The 22,387-nt window shown below is 40.4% G+C and overlaps 1 protein-coding gene and 1 pseudogene across 2 annotated transcripts; both read right to left on the bottom strand.

Annotated features, from left to right (window-relative positions):
* Positions 1–2,525: 2,525 nt before the first annotated feature.
* LOC136493316 (small ribosomal subunit protein eS8-like) lies at positions 2,526–5,030 on the bottom strand (annotated as a pseudogene).
* A 2,734-nt stretch (positions 5,031–7,764) lies between these two features.
* LOC136492966 (kinesin-like protein KIN-12A) lies at positions 7,765–15,985 on the bottom strand. 2 transcript variants are annotated; one of them, XM_066488988.1, is made up of 16 exons: positions 15,582–15,985; positions 15,318–15,479; positions 14,796–14,879; positions 14,575–14,697; positions 14,428–14,487; positions 14,287–14,340; positions 14,098–14,193; positions 13,615–13,710; positions 12,679–12,824; positions 11,164–11,316; positions 10,945–11,074; positions 10,000–10,704; positions 9,811–9,909; positions 9,586–9,738; positions 8,760–9,491; positions 7,765–8,537 (listed from the first exon to the last, which is right to left on the bottom strand). In XM_066488988.1, exons 1-16 carry the CDS (start codon positions 15,915–15,917, stop codon positions 8,229–8,231), a joined length of 3,438 nt encoding a protein of 1,145 aa, XP_066345085.1. In that variant the 5' UTR covers positions 15,918–15,985; the 3' UTR covers positions 7,765–8,228. The 2 variants fall into 2 exon arrangements, with proteins under 2 accessions (XP_066345085.1, XP_066345086.1); XM_066488989.1 differs by having other exon boundaries at positions 7,765–8,531.
* Between the last annotated feature and the right edge of the window lie 6,402 nt (positions 15,986–22,387).

Here is a 22,387-nt window from a genome sequence, read left to right as displayed (position 1 = left end):
ATGTCCAATGAAGTTCTCCAGAGACACCGGTACGTAGTGGAATCCTAAGACAGGATATTAACGTGAAGAGAGGCAGAGGAAGACCGAAGTTAATTTGGGTAGAGGTAATAAAAAGAGACTTTAAAGGATGAAATATACCCAAAGACTTAACCTTAGATAGGAGTGCTTGAAAAATAGTTATTTACGTGCCTGAACTTTGATTGCTTCGGCTAGATTTCAACTCTAGCCTACCACAACTTATTTGGAATTTAAAGGCTTTGTTGTTGTTGTAGTAGTATTTATGGCATGTTATGCCATGGAACGCTGAGATACAATCTTTAAGACCACTAAATAGTACTTCCTCCGGTTCTCTAAAGCAAGTCGTTTTAGACATCGACGCGGTCTTTAAGAAACGACTTTGATTGCAACTTTTTGCTATAAAATATTTATAAAATATAGTCAATATATACTTTTATGAAACTATATTTCGAGATGAATCTACTTGCATCACTTTCATATTTTCAAACTCAACCCAAAAAAAGTTATTTGTAGTCAAAGTTTAAAATGTTTGACTTAAGACAATCTCAAAACGACTTGCTTTAGATAAGTGGAGAGAGTACAATGCAATCAAAGAAATGGTGCCTATGTTGAAACATCAGCAAGAGTCATAAGAATCTTAGCTGAATAGAAATGGTGTTTGATCTGCCGCCCGTACTGGCTTTGAGTTTTCGCTGAACATATGAAGCTAGCGACTTGGGAGTTGGAAAACTGGAAATGAACAAATAGCTCTGATTCCAATCGATAGAGGTTATTATATAAGCCAATGCTTCATACAGTCATTAATCAACTAATCAAATTCGTAACTTACTAAACTAAACCCTATATGACTGGATGCAGCATCTCCTCCAAGCTTGTCGTCACCCAACCACTGATTTGAACTTCCCTCAGCCACAGAAAATTCGAAAACAACAAACAGAATATTAGATGATCTGCTTAAGCGGGAAGTGTTCGTGAAATGAATCTCCATCAACATGAAACGAGTACTCAACTTGCTAAGCGTTGCTCCTCTTGATCTATGCCTCTCTTCACGAGGAGCAAAAATAATTCAGATGTCAGATTGAATGAGCAAAGCGTTAAAAAAAATCCCCAAACACACAAATCGAGTACTCACCGTTATGCCCTTCAATCCTCTTCCTGATATGCGCTTCAAATATCCACCGAAAATTCCAGAAAAAGCACACGAAAAAAGCCATTTCACATGGTGATTGGGGGAATAAGCCATTTCGCATGGTGATTGGGGGATACGAAAAATCTTCCAAGAGATAGGAGCTGATGACTCACTTTCTAGCGTGGCACCTTCTCTCCGTCTCCGATTAATCACCCTTCATGAGTCCTTGACCGCTGCAGCGCATGTCCCCAAACCTGGTAGGGTTGGCGGCGGTGGCGGATCGCCGTTGACCGCAAGGGAGAACTTGGCGCCACACCAGATCCTCCGCCCCTCCGCCCCCGACGTCGCTGCACCACAAGTTGCTGCCGCAGATCACCGCCAGGATCTCCGATGTTTTCTTCGCTGTTTTTCCAATATGAGTGTACAAGAGACGGAGAGTCAGAGAGATGAATGTTTTAGAGAGAAAATGGCTAGATGAGCGTCGGTGGATGCGTTAATGCGTGGGGCCCACCTGTTCACTTGCATTCTGTCCGGTTCACTTGGCTAGAAGTAGCGTCGACTGATTTACTGTGAGAGAAAAATAACATTCGTTGGCTGAAATTACTAGCGAAGCGAATAAGACAAGCCAACCGTTTGGGCTGCTGCGGCTGCCAGCATTGTAGGTACAATGCAAATCAACCTGCCAGCGCAAGACAATGGCGTGTTTGGTTAGAGCCAAAGGTTGTCATGCCAAAGGTCAGTCATGCTATAGTTTCTTACAAAAGCATATTTGTTTAGAGACGAGGCTTGTCATGCCAAAGGTTGGTCATGCTACAGTTTCTTCGATAGCTATTTGGTTCACAGCCACAGTTATGGCACGTCGAACTTTCTTAGCACCCAGCCCCACGTGTTATAGACTTATTTTCGTGCCATAACTTGCCATAAGTTTGGCTTCGATTTTGCTCATCACAAATTCTGTGGTAGCTATAGTTTACCGAAGGTTAGACGTGACAAGTTTTGGTCTTCAACCAAACATGCCCAAAATCTCTGCAAATCAGCCGCCACAGTGCTAGCAAACTCAGCCGTTACATTTTATAAAGCACAACATAACACAATCTTTCACATTACACTTTCATTATTTATTTTATATTATATTGTTTATACTTAAAATTATATGATAATTCAATAATACATTTTATTATAAATCTAACCAAACTTTGTATTATAATAGTTAAAAAAAAGTTAGCCTCACTATGTAAAAAACCTCTGGTTAGGTTGTAAGTCCTATAAAATTCTAGTGTTCCTAAAAAATACTCTAGTTAGGTCTCTCATGACAGATATTGTCGGACGCATCACCAGTTCTTACTATAGCGAACAAATTTAGTCAAATGTTGGCAGCTATAAGGTGAAAACCAAACAGCAATAGAGATTGGATAGGATCTCATAATTCCATTTCTAACAACCATGTTCAAGTTAAACTAAAACTGCTTTAGACAGAAAGCTTCAATAAACAGCAAACCTATCACAATTACAACCACCGCATGTGAAAATCCTCTTTGAAGCAAGTTGATTCACTTATGAAGTGTTCATCTGGTCTGCAAATGACATGCAAAAAAAAACCCAAGTAGAAGATATTCTGCTGTTCTAACTAAATGAATGCTCTAAGATGCAGCAGCACCCTTGCCCTTCTTCCTCTGGAGCTTCTTCATGTAGAACTCGAGCTCTTTACCCTCAAGGATGTAGCTGCCAATATAAGGAAATGCCACTGTAGGTTAGCTGACAGCAACTGTTGGGAAATTTCAGGTGGAAACTATAAGCTACTTAAGCGAGGTGAAATGGTCCAATTGTGACAGAATGCATAGCTGCAGCTACACATATCTCCTACTGTCCACTTAACTGACTTTCTGTCATCCTTAGTCGGTGTTTGGGACCAAGTTTTTCAGCCAAACAGGTTTAGCTCCACGCAACCCTGCTCCAGCATAAAAGGTGAAAGCACCTAAAGGGGTGCTCCACAAACTTCAGGTTTTTTGTGGAGCTGCTCTAAGTGAAGTTTGTGTAGCAGAGTTGTGAAGCAGTCCCAAACATATAAGATCCACAGGCATCAATATCTCAATTCCATATGCTAATGGCATATGGTGAGGACCAAAACACAAAATGAGGATTAATGTCTAAGACAGCACAAAAGAAATCCAGTATTCCTCACCCATCAGCTCGGCCAACACTGTCCAGGGCGGGAAGAAATGCAAGCCAACAATCTTCCACTGGGGAATTGCTCTTCAATATGAGTGTCAAGTGCACACCCCTGCTGGCGCTTCTCAAGCTTCCTCTGCCCATGATTGCTCTTCTTTGTTTCCTCAGCTATAGCCTCACCCTCTTGTCCCTACACAAACAATAAATGGTCAGTTACAGGAAACAACAGTTGAGCAACAGAAAGAAAATTTAATTTAACTATTGTTTTTTTCTCCAAAAAAATTATCGCCAAGAATCAGAAGATAATGATTGCAAAAATCAAAATAGCAACTTCAGTCTTTTTCACATAGAAATGTAAAACAAGCATAAACAAAGTAGCTGATGAAATACAACATGCTGGTCATATAAGGAAGAGATTCATTGAGAAACTGCAAGCTACAGAACTGCTAGGGGTACACAGTATGCACATGTTAAAAACAATGCATTAGTAAGATATCTAGCAAGCAGCTATTCACCAAATGCAACAATACATGAACCTAAATTCAATCTATTCTAAGGGCAAACAGCAATTAAACCTTGAATTGCATGAATAATACCTCATCTGCATCCTTCTTGGCAACAGGCGCCGCCTTCTTCCTACCGATGTCCACTCCATATTGCGTGAGGTACCACTGCTTGAATGGAGCAGCATCAACTTGTACAATGGCGCTCTTCACAAGAGTCTGAGTCCTCACAAGCTCATTGTTTGATGCATTATAGACCACATCCAGGATGCGGGTCTTGCGTGTAAGAGCCTCACTTCTTCACAAGAGTCTGAGTCCTCACAAGCTCATTGTTTGATGCATTATAGACCACATCCAGGATGCAGGTCTTGCGTGTAAGAGCCTCACTTCCCCATGAGTAGTTACCTGTATCCAAGCGGAGAGCCCTCCACTTCACATTGCCTCCACGGACACGGACCCTCCTCACTGTCTTATTGCTAGACAGTTTGGTGTTGGCAGGCTGGCGGCCAAGCTCATACCTTCATGACAAACGAGAATCTTGAATTAACTTCTGAAACTCACAATAACCAAGCAAAAAGGTTAACACAATATACAACAGTTATTAGCTTGCAGTTGTACTATGAGCTGACCGAACCAATTCACATTCACATTAACAAAACTTACATGTCCAATCTTTATCTTTATATATAAAAGAGACATCTGATATGCAAACAATCCTGCCTCAGCACATCATAGAAATCACAACTGTACTACTAGAATAAGTAGTAATAATAACACAAAATAAAGATTCCAAATTAAAACCTCAAACGGAAAGATACATAATATTGACCACAGTGATCCTTCTAACAATTCATTACAATACATACATCATTTCCACAATTTAAGTAGCTTGCTGTTTCATTAGAAGCATCACGTTATGATTTAAGGATTGAAGGGGTAATCTATAAGGCTGAACCGCATAAAACACTGGAGGTAAAGGTAACCAGCCAAGTGAATGACTCAAATCAATCACTACCGCCGCAACCACACACCGATAGATGGAAATGCAAATCTACCTACCCCAAACCCTGGTCCAGCAAAGCACTTAGCAAATCTACAGAAATACAGCAAACCCATACCAACCGAAATGTAAGGAGTGAAGAGGCAAGCAATTACTTTCGCTTCTTGCGCCATGCCTTCTGCTTTCCACCGGTGGCCCGGCGCTTGTGCATCTAGTCACGCGAGATACCTGCGTGGACAAACCCGAAACAACCCGCGACGCCATTAGCACCGCCCCAACCGAGCAACCACCACGGCCACTAGGCCAGCCCAAGCAAAACGAGAAGCAGATGACGGTGTGAGAGCTCTACCCATGGTGGCGGTGTCGGTGTCGAGTTAGTCCGGCCGCCCTACTCCGCCTCCTCGTCAGCCAGCGCCGCCGCTGGTCTGGTTGAGTCTCGACGCGACGAGGAGAGCGAAATGGCGTCGAGTTATATAGGGCGGCGGCCGCGGGTTAGGGTTTATTAACAGGTAGGTGGGCTCATCTGACGGTGAGATGACGAGACTGGCATTCTTAGGTTGCAGCGGCCCAGCAGGCCTGTGACAATTACAAACGTACTATTTTATTAGAAAAAGAACTAATTTCCCTCCGTTTCTCTCTAAACTACACATTATTTTTCTGATCTTCTTCAACTTTTAAAACAATTTATTTTGCACCTTAAATGGTTTTGATGATGTAATGCCACAACCTCTAAATCAGACTAAGTTCAAAGTTCAGAGAAGTAAATTGGACTAGAAATATTTTGAAAAAATATCTAAAAATTCATAAAAGTACATTTTCAATAATTTATCCAAATATTTTACATGGAAAAATAACACGATTAAAAATCTTAAAATTTTCTTTAAGTTTAAAAATTCATTAAAATTTTGTTTTACCTCGAAAATTATGAAACTACTTTCAGTTTTTTCTTCTAAAATCATGCTTTGTCTTATGGTCCGTAGCATGAAATTGTTTGAATCTTGACGGACTCATTTTGTTGCTTATTTGGTAGTAGTTTCATTATCTATTGTAAGTCAATGTTGATCGTTGTTGATGGTTACTAAACACCAATGATGACCATCAACATTCCACCAAAGTGAAGGTAAATCAACATTAAAAGTAGAAAATAATGTTTATAAATGACCTAGTTTCCCTTTTACTTGAAAATATTTGAATGCAGAAAATTTGCTCAAAATTCATCAAATTCAAGTTGGAGAAGCAAGTGGACGTGGCAGGGAGGCCAGGGCCCACTTGGTGGGTTCGGTGCGACCCCACCTTGGGTCACCCAACGGCCACCTAGTCCTGCCATGTGCCAAGAGGAGAAAACACACTTTGGAGCACTCTCAACCATTGATCCAATGTCGGGTTGTGATGAGCCCATGGCTCCTCAAGACTCAGCTATTATTTCTAAGAAGAATTCCAATATGTCAAATATTTCTACTTCAATTGATTTATAAAAAACGAATACAAGAGATCATTCTTATATGAAGTTTACTGAACAAAGTGAACAAGATAATGCAAATGATACGCAACCCATGACTCAATTGGTCATGGTCAGCAACAGTAAATACTATGGCTTTCCTTATCCCATTTAATTGTTATGATTCAATGTTTTACCTATACCAATCGTGCTTGTGCTATGCTTGACAAAAAGCGTCAGACCAAGAATATGTGCCGGACTCTAATAGATCGCATTTAGCCTGGGCCCAACAAGAATATGCCAAAGAGAAATTACATAACTTCATGAGCAATATTGTCCACATGGAATGATTGTGTGGATATAATTAACATGAAAATGATAAGTCATTTCCAAACGGACGAGATGATGTACCATAGCCTTGACTGTGCGATAGATGATCCACACAGGTACACAACTACTATCCTCCGGAGTTCTTAACAGTTTGACCCCCAATGGTTTACTTAGAAACATTGACCCCGTAAACAGACTTTGCAATGATACGAGACTAATCATACGTGGGTTTCAAAAGAATACCACCGATACAGAAATCATGTTGGGACAGCAAGCTGGAAAGTGGGTTTTCTTGCCTCACATACCCTTAAGCCCGTCTGATGATGAGATGTTCCCTTTCCATTTTAAGAGAAAGTAGTTTTCCATTCAGCTTAGCTTCGCCATGACTGTCAACAAAACATAGGGGCAGACTATCCCAAATATCGGAGTGTATTTGCCTGAACCAGTGTTCTCATACGGCTAGTTGTATGTTGCACTATCTAGAGCAACACCTAGACAAACATCAGGATATTAGCTGTTCCAACTGTTGAGAAGGACGTGAAGAATGGAAAGAGAAAGATCACAATAATAGTACATACACCAAGAGGTGTTAACTCCATAGTTGAGGTAATGTCTTTTTTTATTACATTTGTACGGTGAAAAAAAAAACTTAATGTACCTGGTCATATGTAATTCCAGCTTATCATATACGTGTGTTTTCTGCATAGGGTGGCCAAACACTACAGAAGAACGTTGTGATCAACCTATTAGCGTATGATGGGAATTCACAACGGTGTATGATTAGTACAGCACGAGAATATCTCAGCCACATCGCCAAAAATAAAACTATGAAAGAGATAGTTATGGAGAACTTGTCTATCATATACTACTTGTTTTGACACTACTGCTAAAATTGATGCTTATTTATTCGAATGTCTCAAAATTATATATCGTTAAGTTGAGTTAAAATTTATTTGTTTATTGATGATCCTATAGCAACACACGAGCAGCTGCTAGTATTAAAAAAAAAGGCCAAGCACACTACTTGACGTTGGTGTGCTAGTGCCACCCGTGTAGGCAAGTAGGCAACCAGCACTCCAGCAACCCAACAGCAACTACAATCGACTTAAGAGTGCACTGCTCCTTATATTAAAAAAAACAAGCCCACTTCCTCACCACAAATTGCGACGACTGAATCTTTACAACATATTCCGGCTGGCAGGAAGATTCGACAAACTATTTCATCACATGGTACAAGGAAACAGTTCCAACACTGCACCAGGAAACAGCTACAAGGGCGTTAAGAGTTACCAACCAGTACTTGCAGTGGAGTAGCTGCATCGTGCATGACTTCGTGGGGAGAATCTGAACCATGACCAACCATACCTGATACTTTGTCATTACAGTTACAACCAACATAATTATACAGCAACAGAATATTGGTGTCGCCACTTCGTTGTAAAAAAATTGTTCATCTAGATTTACAAGACAGAATACAACTTCACCAAGGATCTGAAGAATCTGCATACACCTCATCAGATGATGAGGACCCACCAGCATTCCTCGGGAGTATCCTTTCCCTCTGCTTACCCGGTGTACAACATTATATTATCACCATTTCAATGGTACAAACTAGGACTGAACAAATTAAACACTTCAGCATCAAATGTTACATTTGTCGTATCCATAAAACCACGAGTTGAGGTCCGTGCTATTGGAGACCTCAGATGATCCACCTTGTTGCAAGGTATTGAACTCCTTCCAATTCTGCCCACTGGGGCTACCAGCTGTGTCATACCTAGGAGGCTCAAGATTGTTCGGTTCTTGTGGCTGTACCGTATCGTCCTTGCACTGAGAGGACTCTGTGAGACGCTGCTTTAGAGCAAGGATTTCCTGATCGTAGTTCTTTTTCAGGTTGTCAATCTCCTGATAAGCTTTCTCTGTCTCTTGCTCTGCCACTAAAGCCTGCTTCTGCAACAAAGGAGTACAAAAGCCTGTTGTAACTGGAAAATCTATGTCATACTACTAAATGTAACAAAATACAAGGAACCACTACAAGAGCATTCAACATAAATATTTTCCCCCTAAAGTTTTATAATCACCCAATATAAACTCTGTTGTATTATCAACTGCCCACATAAGCTAGTTTTGTCTGTCTAAATGTAAGGTCTAAGCAATGTTGGAAAGCCATACCTTGGCTAGTGTTTCTGCTTCCTCTGCATCCTTCAACCGAACAAGCAATTCACCAGCTGCCTGAACAGCTTCAGCAGTATCCCTTAGCTGGCCCTGAAGGCCTTCATTTTGAGCTTTTAGGACTGAGATTTCAGCTGCAAGGGAGTTGATGAACCGCAATTCAGCACCTTTGATACCGGCCTTTTCTGCCCTCATCTTCACATCCTCAACACCCTCACGCATCCTCCTATGCAGAGCAAGCAAACGAAAATGATTCTCTTGAAGATCAACATATTGTTCCAGGTGTCTTGCAGCTCCTTGGATAGCTGTTTGTACTGCCTCCTTTAGTTCTTCTGAGCATTTCTTCTCAGAATCCAGTTCTAACTGCAACTTTCCAACAAGGGATTTTGCTGCTTCAAGTTCAACTCTAAGCTCTTCTGTGAGTGTAATCCATTTACTCTCAGCTTCAGTCCAATTGGGAGTGTCCCCAAAATTAGTATCTCCATCTTTATCTTTTGTTCCAGGTTCAGAATTACTTCCCTGACACAATGGCACTGGAGGCCAGAATCTACGGATTGATGACGAAGATGAAAGCATGTAATGCAACTGATTTTTCAGATCTTGTATCTCCTCCTGTAGAACTTCTTTCTCGTCCCCAGAATTCCTGAACATGTCCAATTCCTCCTGGAGTCTCTTCAACTCAATTTCAGCATGCAAAACATCAGGATGGTTTTCATATTTCTTTTGGAGGATCTGCGTTTTAAGTGTAACAGAATAGCTGATAAATGCAGTCTTCAAAAAGAAAATACAGTAAGTTAAGTACATGGCAAGGGAAAATTCATGCGACCTTATGCTCATTCGTAAGTGATAAAAACTCTTCATTCATGAATTCTTCAGTTGGTAAAGTTCCATCCATGAGACTCTCAAGCCTAGCAATTTTTCCTTCAAGTGTTTGTGCAATTACAGCATTACAGTCGCGTTCATGCTTATACTGTTGCACCTGAAAAAAAACGGAATGATTTAAACAGAGGAACATATAGCATCTTGTCTTATGTATAGAGAAAACACCCACCAGACGATTCAGTTGTTGAATTTCTGCAGCTTGCTTTGCACACTGTTCATCACGTGCCATCTCTCGCCTGATAGCTCCAGCCAAGACCTTCTCCACAGCCTATATAGAAATAAGATATGCATGAGTGCTTTACACCCGACTTAACTGATCTACAAATTCATGCGCCGAGCCTCTTTTGGTTAAACTTACTTTCAGAAAATGTCGCTGCTTTTGGTCATCAGATGGTACTGTCACATCAGCTGGTACTAGTTGTAGGTCTCTGCAAGCACTGGGATCCCTACTCTCAGTTGCAGAAGCTTCAAGCAGACAACTAGGAATCAGAGCTAGAGGGTTATCTCTGGTTTCATATTCTTCAGGATCAGTCTGAATTGCAACATCAACCTTGCAAGGTTGAATATCCATGATTCTAGCATTTAATCCAACCGATGCTCTCCTCCATGCACTATTGTTTTGGTGACTTTCAATGACTTGAAGTCCCCTCTGTATACTGGCGGCAATGTTTAATTTGCATTTTCCATCTCCAATATCAGTACCAGTGTTAAATTTATTAGCACTACAGCAGGACCTTTTTATGGATATCAAATTCTTATCCCTATCAAGATCTTCATCATGTGAAGTTCCAGCACTTACATCCATAGAAGCTTGTAAACTTTTGGAGACTTCTTTAACGTTAATAGGAGACATTGCAATACTTTCATGATTGTAGGGCTTCTCAACATCATTCTCATCAATTTCCATTTCCTCATCACTATCTTCTTTTATACATTGGAATGTTGCAGGATGACCCAAGCTCATTTTCAACAGATGCAAACTGCGCCGAGGGTTCCATCCAGTGGCAAAGCTGCCATTATTCCCTTCTATGCATCCATTAGATTTCATTCGGTGAAGTTCATCCTGCATTGTAGGATATGGATAATAACACCTTACTGATGAGCATGGTTTCTAAGGCAACTAAGCGTTCAGGCGAATGCTGGGTCCACCGAGACGCCTAGGTGACAAGGCATCACTGTTTCCCAAGGCATGCTGGGTACGCCTGGACGCCTAGACCACGCCTTTGAAACAGGGCTGATGAGGCATGAACCAAAACAGCAATATTATAGAGAAACTTGATTGTCAGATGGAACACAATCATACCTTCAATTGCCTGATTTGCTCACGCAGCGCATTTACATCTTCAACTTTCTCTTCATTAACCACGGCATTGTTTTTTATAGCTTTTGCACGTTGGGCAAACCTAAGTGTGCTTAACGTTTCACTCTTACAGCTGTATGACAAGAAAATGCAGTGACGAATCCAGAAACCAATATTAACTGGCCACAGAATTAATGAATTGCCAGTCAACTTAGATGGTACCTTTGGGATGGTGAAACAGCACAAATCATTGCCAGTTTGGCATTGCCTCCAAGGGATTCTTGTAATAGAAATGTGAGCTTGGAATCACGATATGGAACATGGTGCCTTTGTTTTCCGGACTGCGATATTTCTGCAAGTATATTAATCAAGTTTCTGCAGTGAACAAGAACATATAGTTAAAGAACCCTCATTTCACAACCATATTCAATGGCTGTAACGTTACACCTAAACAGGAAAAAAAAAACAATGGTTGAGCTGCCAGTCCACAAATCAGCCTTTCTTCCAAAACCACTAACTTTATTTATCGTGGCTCCCATACATAGATATGTCTACTGGACACACTATAAATATATTTGTGTTAATTCTTACAAATAGCCTTCACTTGATTGCAACATCATATGTTGCCTTTTATTGCCCGAACACTTTAGATGTGCTATTAAATTGGTCAACTGGTACATCTTAATTCCTGTGCCAAGAGCTAAAAGAGCATGCAATATACATAGAGAATAGTGCTACCTCCGTTCCGAAATGTAGGTCATTTTAATTTGTTCTAAGTCAAACTTCTCTAACTTTTACCAACTCTATAGAAAGAGGCAGCGATGACTACAAGACTACTACATCAAATTTATTTTGATGGTGCATTCATTTGGCATCATAGATGTTAATTATATTTTTCTATAAACTTGTCAAAATTTGAGAAGTTTGACTTATAACAAAACTAAAACTACCTACATTTTGGAACTGAGGAAGTATGTGGCAGCTAAACTAAATGGAAATAATGTATTATATTCATAACTAAAATACAAATATCAAATCTACAACAATACATGTTTATCCCAAAAACAACAGTGAGAATGACTACAGAATTGTAGAAATCACAATTAGCAATAAACATATTTTATAAGAATTTCTAACCATGATGCACATCATGCATGTATTGAATCAAGAGACCATTGCTCTATCAAATGTGGTAACCATGATATGTGGAACTGTTGATAGGCATGATACCGACTCATGTTTGACAACTTAGAGCAAGTACAATAATTGGCTTATCGCCAAGCAAATGCTGATATGGAGGAGAGAAGGGAGGAGAGAGAGGAGAGCTTGGCTCTCATGCAAGCAACAAGCTAGGCACGGATGCATATGCAGTGGTGGGTCCATACATTAAGTGAATGTGAGGAGGATTAGGAATGAGAAGGTGGGACATGGGTTAAACTACAATAAAAAAGTTTCTTATAGACAAATAAGAGATCACTATTGTATAGTTTGGCTCTTGCAACTTGGCTAATAGCCAAACACTTGGCTCTATTATTGGACTTGCTCTTATGAAATCATTTAATAACTCAAGTGCTATGCATCTCTCATTCCAGGACATCAAGCAGAACCACATCCATCATTAGTAAAGTAGACTTCAACTGAGTTTAGATATCAGCCAATGTCTGGAGAATTAGCAAAAACCTTGCTTAAATCCTTGAACTCTTTTACTTTTCATTGAAAGTACAAACAGAACTTTACCCAAGCTGTGAAAGTGAACGGTTTATGTTTCCAGCTTCTTTCAATCGATCCCCAGCTGCATGTGTTAGTTTTTGTCGCTCTGATCCAGCAAGGTCTACCAAGTTTATCCTGCTTGATCTTGTGATGCTTGAGCCATCCTCTGGATTCTATAGAACAAGAGCCAAATAGGTAAACAACTATTTGATGCATCTATACTGAAACCAACAATATCTTAGACAGCATTTAGTGATTTAAGCAACAGAAACATTTTTAATGCATTCATATAAGCGAAGCAACTAGCAAGCAAGGCTTTCTTTAATATAAATGTCATTTCTGTCAGCACATGAACAGATACAAGCCCTTTAAGCTGCATATTGCACAGTACAAACAGAATGGACCAAGAATGAATAATAAAAGGTTGTGTATCATGAAGTCATGATAATTCTCCTTTGCATTGAAGCCACAGAGATTGCAAGGATTCAGTACATTAATTCTGTTAGCATACATTTCAGAAACATTTGAAAGAACATTAAAGCACTCCATATATAAGAGAACAGAATGTATATAGCTGAAGCCTAAAGAAATCAGGTTATTGGCAAGGTACATATGCACAATCAACCAAAAAAAAAGATATTCCACAGATTAACTATTCCAAGTGTTCCTCTGGTTGGTATATGCAATCATCAAACATAAAAAACCATTCAGTCCACACAAGCATCTCAGTTTGGCATCTGCTTTTGTTAGAATGGAACAAACTAGAACTATACCTCATGCTCATGTAAAGCAATGACCCAAACTCAGAAGAACAATCAGCTCGTAGAAAGGCAATGATAGAGAACCATTATCAGAATGTCAAGAAAATGCACTCGTTACAATTACATTTTGCTAATTGACAACTGATAAATGACTAAGATAATATGTATATATAGTATTATTGGGCCAAATTTCAATGAATACCTTAGAATCCGACTTAATGACACACGTAAAAACACAATGCGAGCGTGAGCTATCAGCATTTGCGCTCGTTGCCCCTGTCCTCCGGTTTGCCAGGCCCTGCATTAATTGCAATAAATCTATTCAACACAAAGTTAAGAAAAATAGGATGTATTTGTAGAGCATACAGAAATATATCAATCTCTAGTGAAGCAGCAGGCCATGTTGCGATGAAATTATGCAGAACCAAGTGTTATGTAGTTTGTGTACATCAAGAGGTGCCATAAAAATCTTCCATGATGGTACAACTATGTTCACTGATAGACAGAACTCAGGCAATTTTTCACCCTTTCAACATAGTCTAGTGACAAAATCATCATACGCATAGTTAAAATTTGTATCTGAGAGTGGCATATGCCAAATACAAATGTCAGAAATTAGGTTCAATGTCATCACAACAAATAGATGGAGATGGGATACATTAGATGTCAATATTTGGAGACACACCTTAACCAACAACTGAGTTACATCCTTCATGGTGAAAACCAACTCCTTTGTCAATGATTCAACATAAACACAGGCAGTTCTAACATCCTCTCTAATCTGCAAAGGAATAGGACATATATATATTAGCAAACTGAGAAAAGGATTTCCTCCTATGCCACTGAACAGAGGCCTTTTCACAAGCTTTTTCACCTGAAGATTCTTCTGTGAGGGATCTAGCAAATCAGTTATCTGTTCATTGTAGATCTGCACATTATAATAATATTGGATCACATTTCATGCGTCAAACAAGAATGAATACAATATTTGCTAGGTACTAAGAAGAGAAATTGCCTCGAGAAACGAGCAGACACAATTGTAAGTTAGCTCTTTATCTGCATGTTTAACTTGTTCCTGTAAATGGGGCATGTTTCAGATTTAACTAAGAAAAATACTTAAAAGAAAGAAGTTTTAGAAGAAAAAAAAAAACTATCACGTTACTTCATTAATGCGGGAGAACAACTGCTCAAATACACGAGGTGTCAAGCCCCTCTCGCTGCTCACTGAATCTTCTGACAATGCAGATAGAGGCCCCCACATAGTGTACGTTTTCCCACTGCCAGTCTTTTGAAGTGACAAAATAAGAATGAGGGACTATTAGTCAGTTTATGTTCACGTACCAGCCATTACATGGCTTAGATGTTAAAATGAAGATAAATCACCTGTCCGTAGGCAAATATGGAGCTGTTGAAACCCGATAAGCAATTTTCAACAAGTGGCAGCCCAACAAGGGTGAAGATATCCTCCTATAAGTACATAAAAGTCAAACACAAAAGACCAAACCCATCACAAAACCAAACAGAGATTGCACACTTAAACAATAGGTTAGAATAGCTAACCAATGAAACTAGCCAAAAGAAACAACCAGCACTTATGATGCCCCCAAACAAAATCCATTAAGAGCACAGAACACTATATTCAGATCAAAACTAACATTAGCTACTTGCAGTAAAACCAGACCTCGACCCTGGCCTCTGCCAAATCACACATAAAATTTTAGGTTATATACGAATCCACAGATGCATAAATCGCCTCAGCACTTATGAAATAACACTATACAAGTACCATATATACGCTGCTCACTGAAATAACTCCAAAATTCAGCTAATCTAGACCGTGTACATAGAATCCCCAAGCTTAGAGAAACTACCCCAAAACCACCCAAAAATTTCACCCAGCCTAACCTGCGTGGAGGCCGAGTCAGTGACAGCATCGAACGTGAAGTCCTGCCCCTGGATCGAGACCGAGTTGGCCGCCGTCTTGCGCACGCAGGCCTCCGGCCCCCGCCCATCCTCGCCTGCCTCCTCCTCATCGACCCAGCACGACGGCCGTATCCTCACCACCACCTGTGACCAGAAGAGCAAAACCGGCAGAGCCAACAGCCGTCAGGCCAGATCCATAGTCCCAACACGGAATACCTTAAATCGCCCACGAAGCCCTAGACGTACCTGGACGCCGGAGTCGGGCCCGGGCGAGGCGTCGTGAGTGGGGCCCGCCGCGGCCGCCGCAGAGGAGACTTCGAGCTTCCTCTTTAGTGGGTTAGAGGACGGCGGACGCGGTGGCAGGCGGTTGCGGGAGGAGAGAGGTTTCGCCGCGGAGGACGGGGAGCGGAAGGGGGAGGCGCCGTGGTCGAGGGCGGAGTGGTGGTAGTTGCGCGCCGGGGAGGAGGGGTCCACGTTCTCCTTGGAGATGCGGCGACGAGGAGGGGTCTCAACGCCGCCGGAGAAAGAGGGGGCCGGCGGCGTAGCGGGGTGGCGCGCGTGCCGCGAGAAGAGGGACCGCATGGCTCAATGGCTGGTTGCGGAGGCCGCGAGGGGGAGAGGGAGACGTCGGCAGGGGGGAAGGGGATTTGAATATTTTCGAACGGCACAAGTCGAGTCGGGGGTGGGGAAAGGGGAAAAGGATGGGTCCGTTTGGCCGATGGGATCTGACCTCGGGTGCAGTGTCTGTGTGCGGGCTGGGCCGAATCATGGAGCCCCACGTGTCCTAATAATGTGCTGCCGATATTTGACACTAAACGCTAGGACAACTTTCAGTATTTTTTTTTTCCGGCAGTTCGTTTTGTCGTATTTAGCTTATAAGCTATGTCTTATCAGTTAATGAATAGTATTTTTTATATCAAACTAGCCAACAGTATTTTTAGGGTATGTTTGGTTTCCATAAGTCAAGTGATTTATTAAGTCGGGTGACTAAAAACCAGTGACTTATAAGTCATGCATGTTTAGTTGTAGATGACTTATAAGCTCATTAAAGGTGTGGGCCTTACGCGAAAAGGGTGACTTATAAGTTCTAAGCAGAGGTGAACCAACTTAAAACTTATAAGCAGGGGTGACTTATAAGTTAGTAGTGTTTGGCAAAATAAGTCACTTATTTCATTTTTTAATTTATAAGTAGGTGACTTATTTGGAACCAAACAGACCCTTAGCTATGGCTTATAGGCCAATCAAGTCCAAATGAACAGGACGTATATCTATATCTATAACTATACCTAATAATAAACTGGCAAAATTTTTGGGCATTTTTTTCGTCTATCCATTTTTTTTTGATCCGTCTCCCTCTAACTACCGGATAATGGAGGGTTTTTCCGTCTAGACTTATATATACAACCCGTGCTCATGCGAGTTAGACTAGCTCTGGTCTAGTACGATACAGAGTCCGATTCCAAAATGGATTGGGTTGTGTATAGTCTATATTTAATCAAAGAGTCTATACTCCTACGCAAAAAAAGTCCATACCCAATACGATTACTACATGTAGTAAATTCTATTTTTTTGTTTTCCTATTCCGTCATCTGTTCGGCCTTTTTCTGTTTTTAGACTATCTCCGATCAGTTACTGTATCTGGTCCATTTTTATTTTCATATTCGTTTCACTTCTTTTTCTGATTTTCTCTTTTTGTTTTTTCTTCTTCTTTTTCCTTTTTTCTGCTATTGAGGCGAAGGCAATTAAGATTCTAGGCAAGTTTTTGAAGAAAGAGAAAGATTTGATGGGTAAGATTGTGAGAAAAGATTACAAGCGTCTAAATAGAATTTTTAAAATTGTCCAAATCAAATACGATGAAAGACCTCCACCCGCGTATAATCATGCAACGAAGCCGAGCATAGAAAATGTTACGAAGAAGAAAAGAGCTGGTGGATAACTTGCTAAGAAGACTAGCAAGAAAAAGAAGGTTTTAGCTTCTTTTGATTCAGAAAAAAGATAGAAGATGAAGTTGATTTGGGTCTTGATGCTGAAAATCAAGAGGTTCTTAGTCAGTAAGCTCGTAAAGATGGGGTGAGAATGATTAGTTTAGTTTTTAATTCTAGTGGTTTGACTCCGCCGATGTTGACTCTGCTTGGTGACTATTTCTAGAATTTAGCGAGTACTTTTCATTCTGATAAAAATATTGGCGGAGGTATCTTGCCTTCGCCTCAGAAAAATATTGGCAGAGACACTTTGCCTTCTTCATCTCCTATTGTTGATGCTGCTGCTATTGTTGCTACTACTGCCGCTGGGGGGCAGACTGAAGAAGGTGAGAGTGTGACTATGGCTTCGTAGGAAACTATAGAGCCGTCTTCTCAAAGATTTGTTGCTGAAACTCCACAAGGAACTGTAGGAGATGTTGGTGCTACTCTTCATGTTGCCTCACCTTCCTGAGTTATGATGCAAGATTCTGATTTAGGAGTTGGGGCTATGGAGACTGATGCTCCAAAAGCTAAGGCTCACAAGGGTAAAGGTACCACTACTGTTACCCTTGATTTTGATGATTCTAATGACGATGTATTTGACGAAGAGGCCATCTTACTAAGTCCACAATTGATGTGAACACCGGTGAAAAAGTTGCATGTCAACTTGAAAAGGGTGTTTCTATGGGTAAGCTTATTTTTTTATTTTTGTGTTGGTTGATTTGAATTTTGAGTTTATGTTTCTTCTTATTTTAAACTTTGTTTTTTTATGTAGAGAATTTTTTTCCCTGATCCTTCATCTCAGAAGGAGACGACTATTGATATTGGGAAAATGAAGGATGTGGCTCTGGAACCTGCTACTCCTGTCGAAGCCTTAGAAACAGTTCCTGGTGGAGTTGATCCTGAGGCGTATATGAGGTGCATGGAGTACTGCCAAGCTTAAGGTGTGAATTTAGACACTTTTAAATTTATTGGGATTGGCTTGGACAAACTTTGCATTATGAAGGAAGTTAGAGCTAAAGTTGTCAAAGTATATTGATGATGCCTTCGCAGTTCCTGATGCTGAGGGTCAACTTGCTGGGAAATCTTCCCTTGAGTTGGCAGATGCAAGTGTTACCATTATTTACAAGGTACATATATTTTTGTCTGACTTCGTATGTTAATTTGGCTTTGTGACTTAATATTTTTGTGGTGTTATATTTTGTAGAATGCTCTTTTGTAAAGGAGTTTTGCATAAGTCTCTCGAAGAAGATGCAAAGAATGCGACACTTCGTGAGAAAAGTTTGCTTGAGGAGATTAAATCTTTGAAATCTCAACTTGCTGCTAAGGAGAAAGAAAGAGTGGAAATAGTTGAAGCTCTCCATAACATGGAGTCAAGGTGTATCTCTATTGGGATCAAGCTTGAGACAAAGACTGAAGATTTTGATAACTTGAAGAAAAATCTTGATAAGGTTGTGGGAGAGAAAAATTATCTTGAGAAAAAGTCTACTAAGAAAGATCAAAATTTTCATGATAAATGTAATCATCTGTGGGAACTTTACAAGAATTGTTATGACAAGTTTGGTGCGAAGCCAGAAGATCCTTGCTGGGATCTTGGGGAGTTTGACCCATTTTTTGCCTGGTTATGTGTAACACCTCTGGTGTTTTGACCTAGCACTAAAAATTGACATGTCATCATATGCATTGCAAAGCATTCATATAGTATAAAGTTTTGAATGCATTCACTAAATAAGGTTTATTTCATAATGTTGTTATTTCATGTGATGTGTTACAAAAACCCTAAATAAAGATCATGACCACAAGGGTCAAATTTCATGTGATCATGTGAGGCCATGTGTCATTTGACTCAAATAACCCTAATGGGCCATGTTACTGGTCAAAAATCAAAATTTAAGTAAAAGGAAGACAAATCAAATTTGAATTCATATTCAAATTATAAAAGTCCTTTTTGCCCCTTTTGACTAATTCAAAATCCATGTGGAATTTGGAGTTGAGGCAAAAAGCAAAGTTGGAGGTTATTTTATGTAGATCAACTTTGGTATTCAAAGTTTTTCAAGTTTACACATAAAATTTGGAGTAATTTTGAAATGATTCAAATGCTCAAATGCACCCCAAATTCAAATTTCAAAATGGAGGTAGAATTTGAAAATATTTCTAGAAGCAAAGTTGTAGAGTTTGAAAAAGTGAACAACTTTCATTTTTGGAGATTTTCAACTTCTTTAGAAAATTTGTGAGTAATTTGAAAAATGGATACAGTGGTAGTTCTATAAATTTTTCAAAAATCTATCTCCACCTCTCTGCTTGCCGCCGGCGCCACGCGGAGATCACCGCCGATCGGGTTTTGCCGCTTTCACGCACAGTGACACGCCAATACCTCCGTGGCAAGTTCGCCCGTGTGTTGTCAACACCGCACGCCCTCCTTCTTGCTATAAATAGGAGCACGCCGTCGTCAATCGGAGTTTTTCCGTCGACTGCTCACCGCCGGTGTCTTGCCCGCACTTGCGCAATTCGTTCTCGCTGTAGTATCTAGGGCCAATTGCTTTGGCCAGAAGCTCCGCCTCGTCTTCCTGCTCCTCCCAAGCCTGATCGTGTCACTCTTGGAAGTCCAGCGCCGCCGCGCGACGTCGTCTTCCCCGAGTCCGGCCGGAGCTCCGCCATCCTCGGTCTCACGTGGTCCCGTCGATCCAGTACACCTCCATCTTCACCGAGTCTACCTACGTGATCACGGTGAGCTCCTGAATGTGAAGACCATTTTGCTTTAGTCCCTACTGCTGCGTCACCGTGGTTACGCTGTTCACCATCGTGCTTAGTCCGCCATGCCCCGCGTGGAGGTGTCTCCTATGCACCTTTTTCCTTTTTGATAGCTCAGATTGGTTCGGGGGAAGTAGTAGATCATGTTGGTGCAGTCCGTCTCGCCGGAGCGTCACCGTCGGTGCATTTTGCGGCCGGTCAGTGAGGGTAGCGCCGCCGTGATTGCTTTGAGTCACTGACAGTGGGGTCAGCCTGTCAGTATGAGTGAGGAAGAAGAACAGTGATGATTTTTATTTTCTGAATTTATGAATAGTGTTGAAACTTTGGGAATTTGTAGGAAATTCATGATAGCTCCAAAAATTCTAAAATTTTGTGTGTAGCTTCTGTACATGTTCTAGTATGATTTAAAAATTTGAAACTTGAAATTTGAATAAATTTTTAATGTTCAAATATTCAGTCCATTAATTGAAAAATGCAATTTCCATGATTTTTGTAGGTCACTGTATAATTCCAAAAATTATGAAGTTTGTTTTGGTACACTAATTTGTCATGAGGAATCTTACATAAAATTTTCAGGTCATTTGGAATAAGTTCATTTTTGGGCTTAATTCTAAATTAATTCAAAAATAAATAAAAGCAAACCCTAAGTGTTTGATTAGTGTTGGATCTTGTTTTGGTCATGTTTTGTGACTAGTAGGGTTTCAAGATCCATTTTGTCAAGTCACATGTGTGGTTCTTAATGGTAGGATTGCAAGTTGGTTTTGTTGACTTACAACTGTACCGTGAAATAAAATCATTGCGGGTGTTTTTACATTTCATGTACCGTGAAAGCATCATGTTTACATTATCATCATGTTAAGGCATATGTTATCATTTCGTGTAGAACCCGAGAACGAAACGATTCTAGTTGAGCAAGTTCTGGAAGAATCCCTGGTTGTCACGGGATTTGATAATTGTGGTACTAATCCAGAACCTGAGATCGTCAACGAAGGCAAGCCCCGATTTAAGCATTAAGCCATTACCTTGTTTACTTTGAAAAGTTTATCACCTATGTTATTTATTGCATTAAGTTGGTTAATTCAAATGTTACCTATTTGATGCATTGCCTACCTTGATAATTGTTTACCATCCTTGAAGATGTTTTCATTTACAAAGGCGTAGAATGCTTAGTATGCTTTATGATAGGCTTTCAAAGTAAAAAGTTTCGATACAATCAAAGATGGCATACTGGCCAAAGAAAGAAAGAATGTAGAATGAACTAGAGACTAATCGGGTGACTTATCTTGAATGTTGGGTAATGTTGCTGGCTATGTCGCTTAAAGGCCACTCATTGTGGATCTTCTGAACGAGACACTTTGTAGTACTGGTCACATACTCCGGTAAGCCTACTTCGGCTAATCCGATACTAAGACGAATGCCCATGCACTAGGAGTGGAGAGATGATGGGAGTAGCGTGTACCCTCATGGCTAGAATGTGGCCGGATTTGAGGTGTGCTGTGCTCTCGGGTGGCATGGAGACGGCTTAGTATAGGAGGATCCTGTAGCGAGGTTGATATATGCAAGATTAAGTTCTACATATGTCGTGTGATAAGAAATCCCTAGCTGGGACTTGAATCAATTTGAATTGCTGGTGCTCCACGGATATGGAGACTTGATTCATTACAGAAGCAATGCAGGACTGGTGAATTACTAAAATATGAGAAGAGAATGGAATGAGAAGGAATGGAATATGGGAAATGTATATTTAGTTGAGAAAATGAACAAAAAGGACTTAGTGGTAAAACTTGAAAATAGAATGAAGAATAGTAAGCTTTTGGCAAAGAACTTTTGTAACTTGCTACACCCTTACCTTGCCCCAAACCCCTGCATCTCTAGTCTTACATCCTGTTATGTCAGGTTAGTCTTGTTGAGTACCTTTGTACTCAGGGTTTGTTAACCCTTGTTGCAGGTGAGTCACATGCGCAGGCTTGTTTTGGTCCCTGCTGCATGTCTGTGTTTGAAGTCAATGACGATGAGGAGTGATGAATGGCCTTTGGACAAGGCACTAGTTTGTTTGATAAATAAAGTTAATGTAATATTATCCCGCTACTATGGTTGTATGACACTTATGGTATTGTAAGTTTGAAAACAACTGGTTTGTAACTATGTTATCTTAAGACTTCCGCTATCTTTTACTCTGGTATATATATTTGAATAAACTATTATAATCTACAATGTCTGTGATTGGGATCCTGTTTGAAAAGAGAATCGTGGATGATTCGGGTTTCCCGAGAACACCCGACAGACCTGTTGAGTTGTTGGGAACTTGTGTTCGCTATCCGAGGTCTATCAAGACAACGA

The sequence above is a fragment of the Miscanthus floridulus genome, chromosome 11 (assembly GCF_019320115.1).
Source record: "Miscanthus floridulus cultivar M001 chromosome 11, ASM1932011v1, whole genome shotgun sequence".
NCBI classification, from domain to species: domain Eukaryota; kingdom Viridiplantae; phylum Streptophyta; class Magnoliopsida; order Poales; family Poaceae; genus Miscanthus; species Miscanthus floridulus.
The sequence above is the reverse complement of the archived record's forward strand: the minus strand, read 5'-3'. Positions and strand labels throughout refer to the sequence as shown.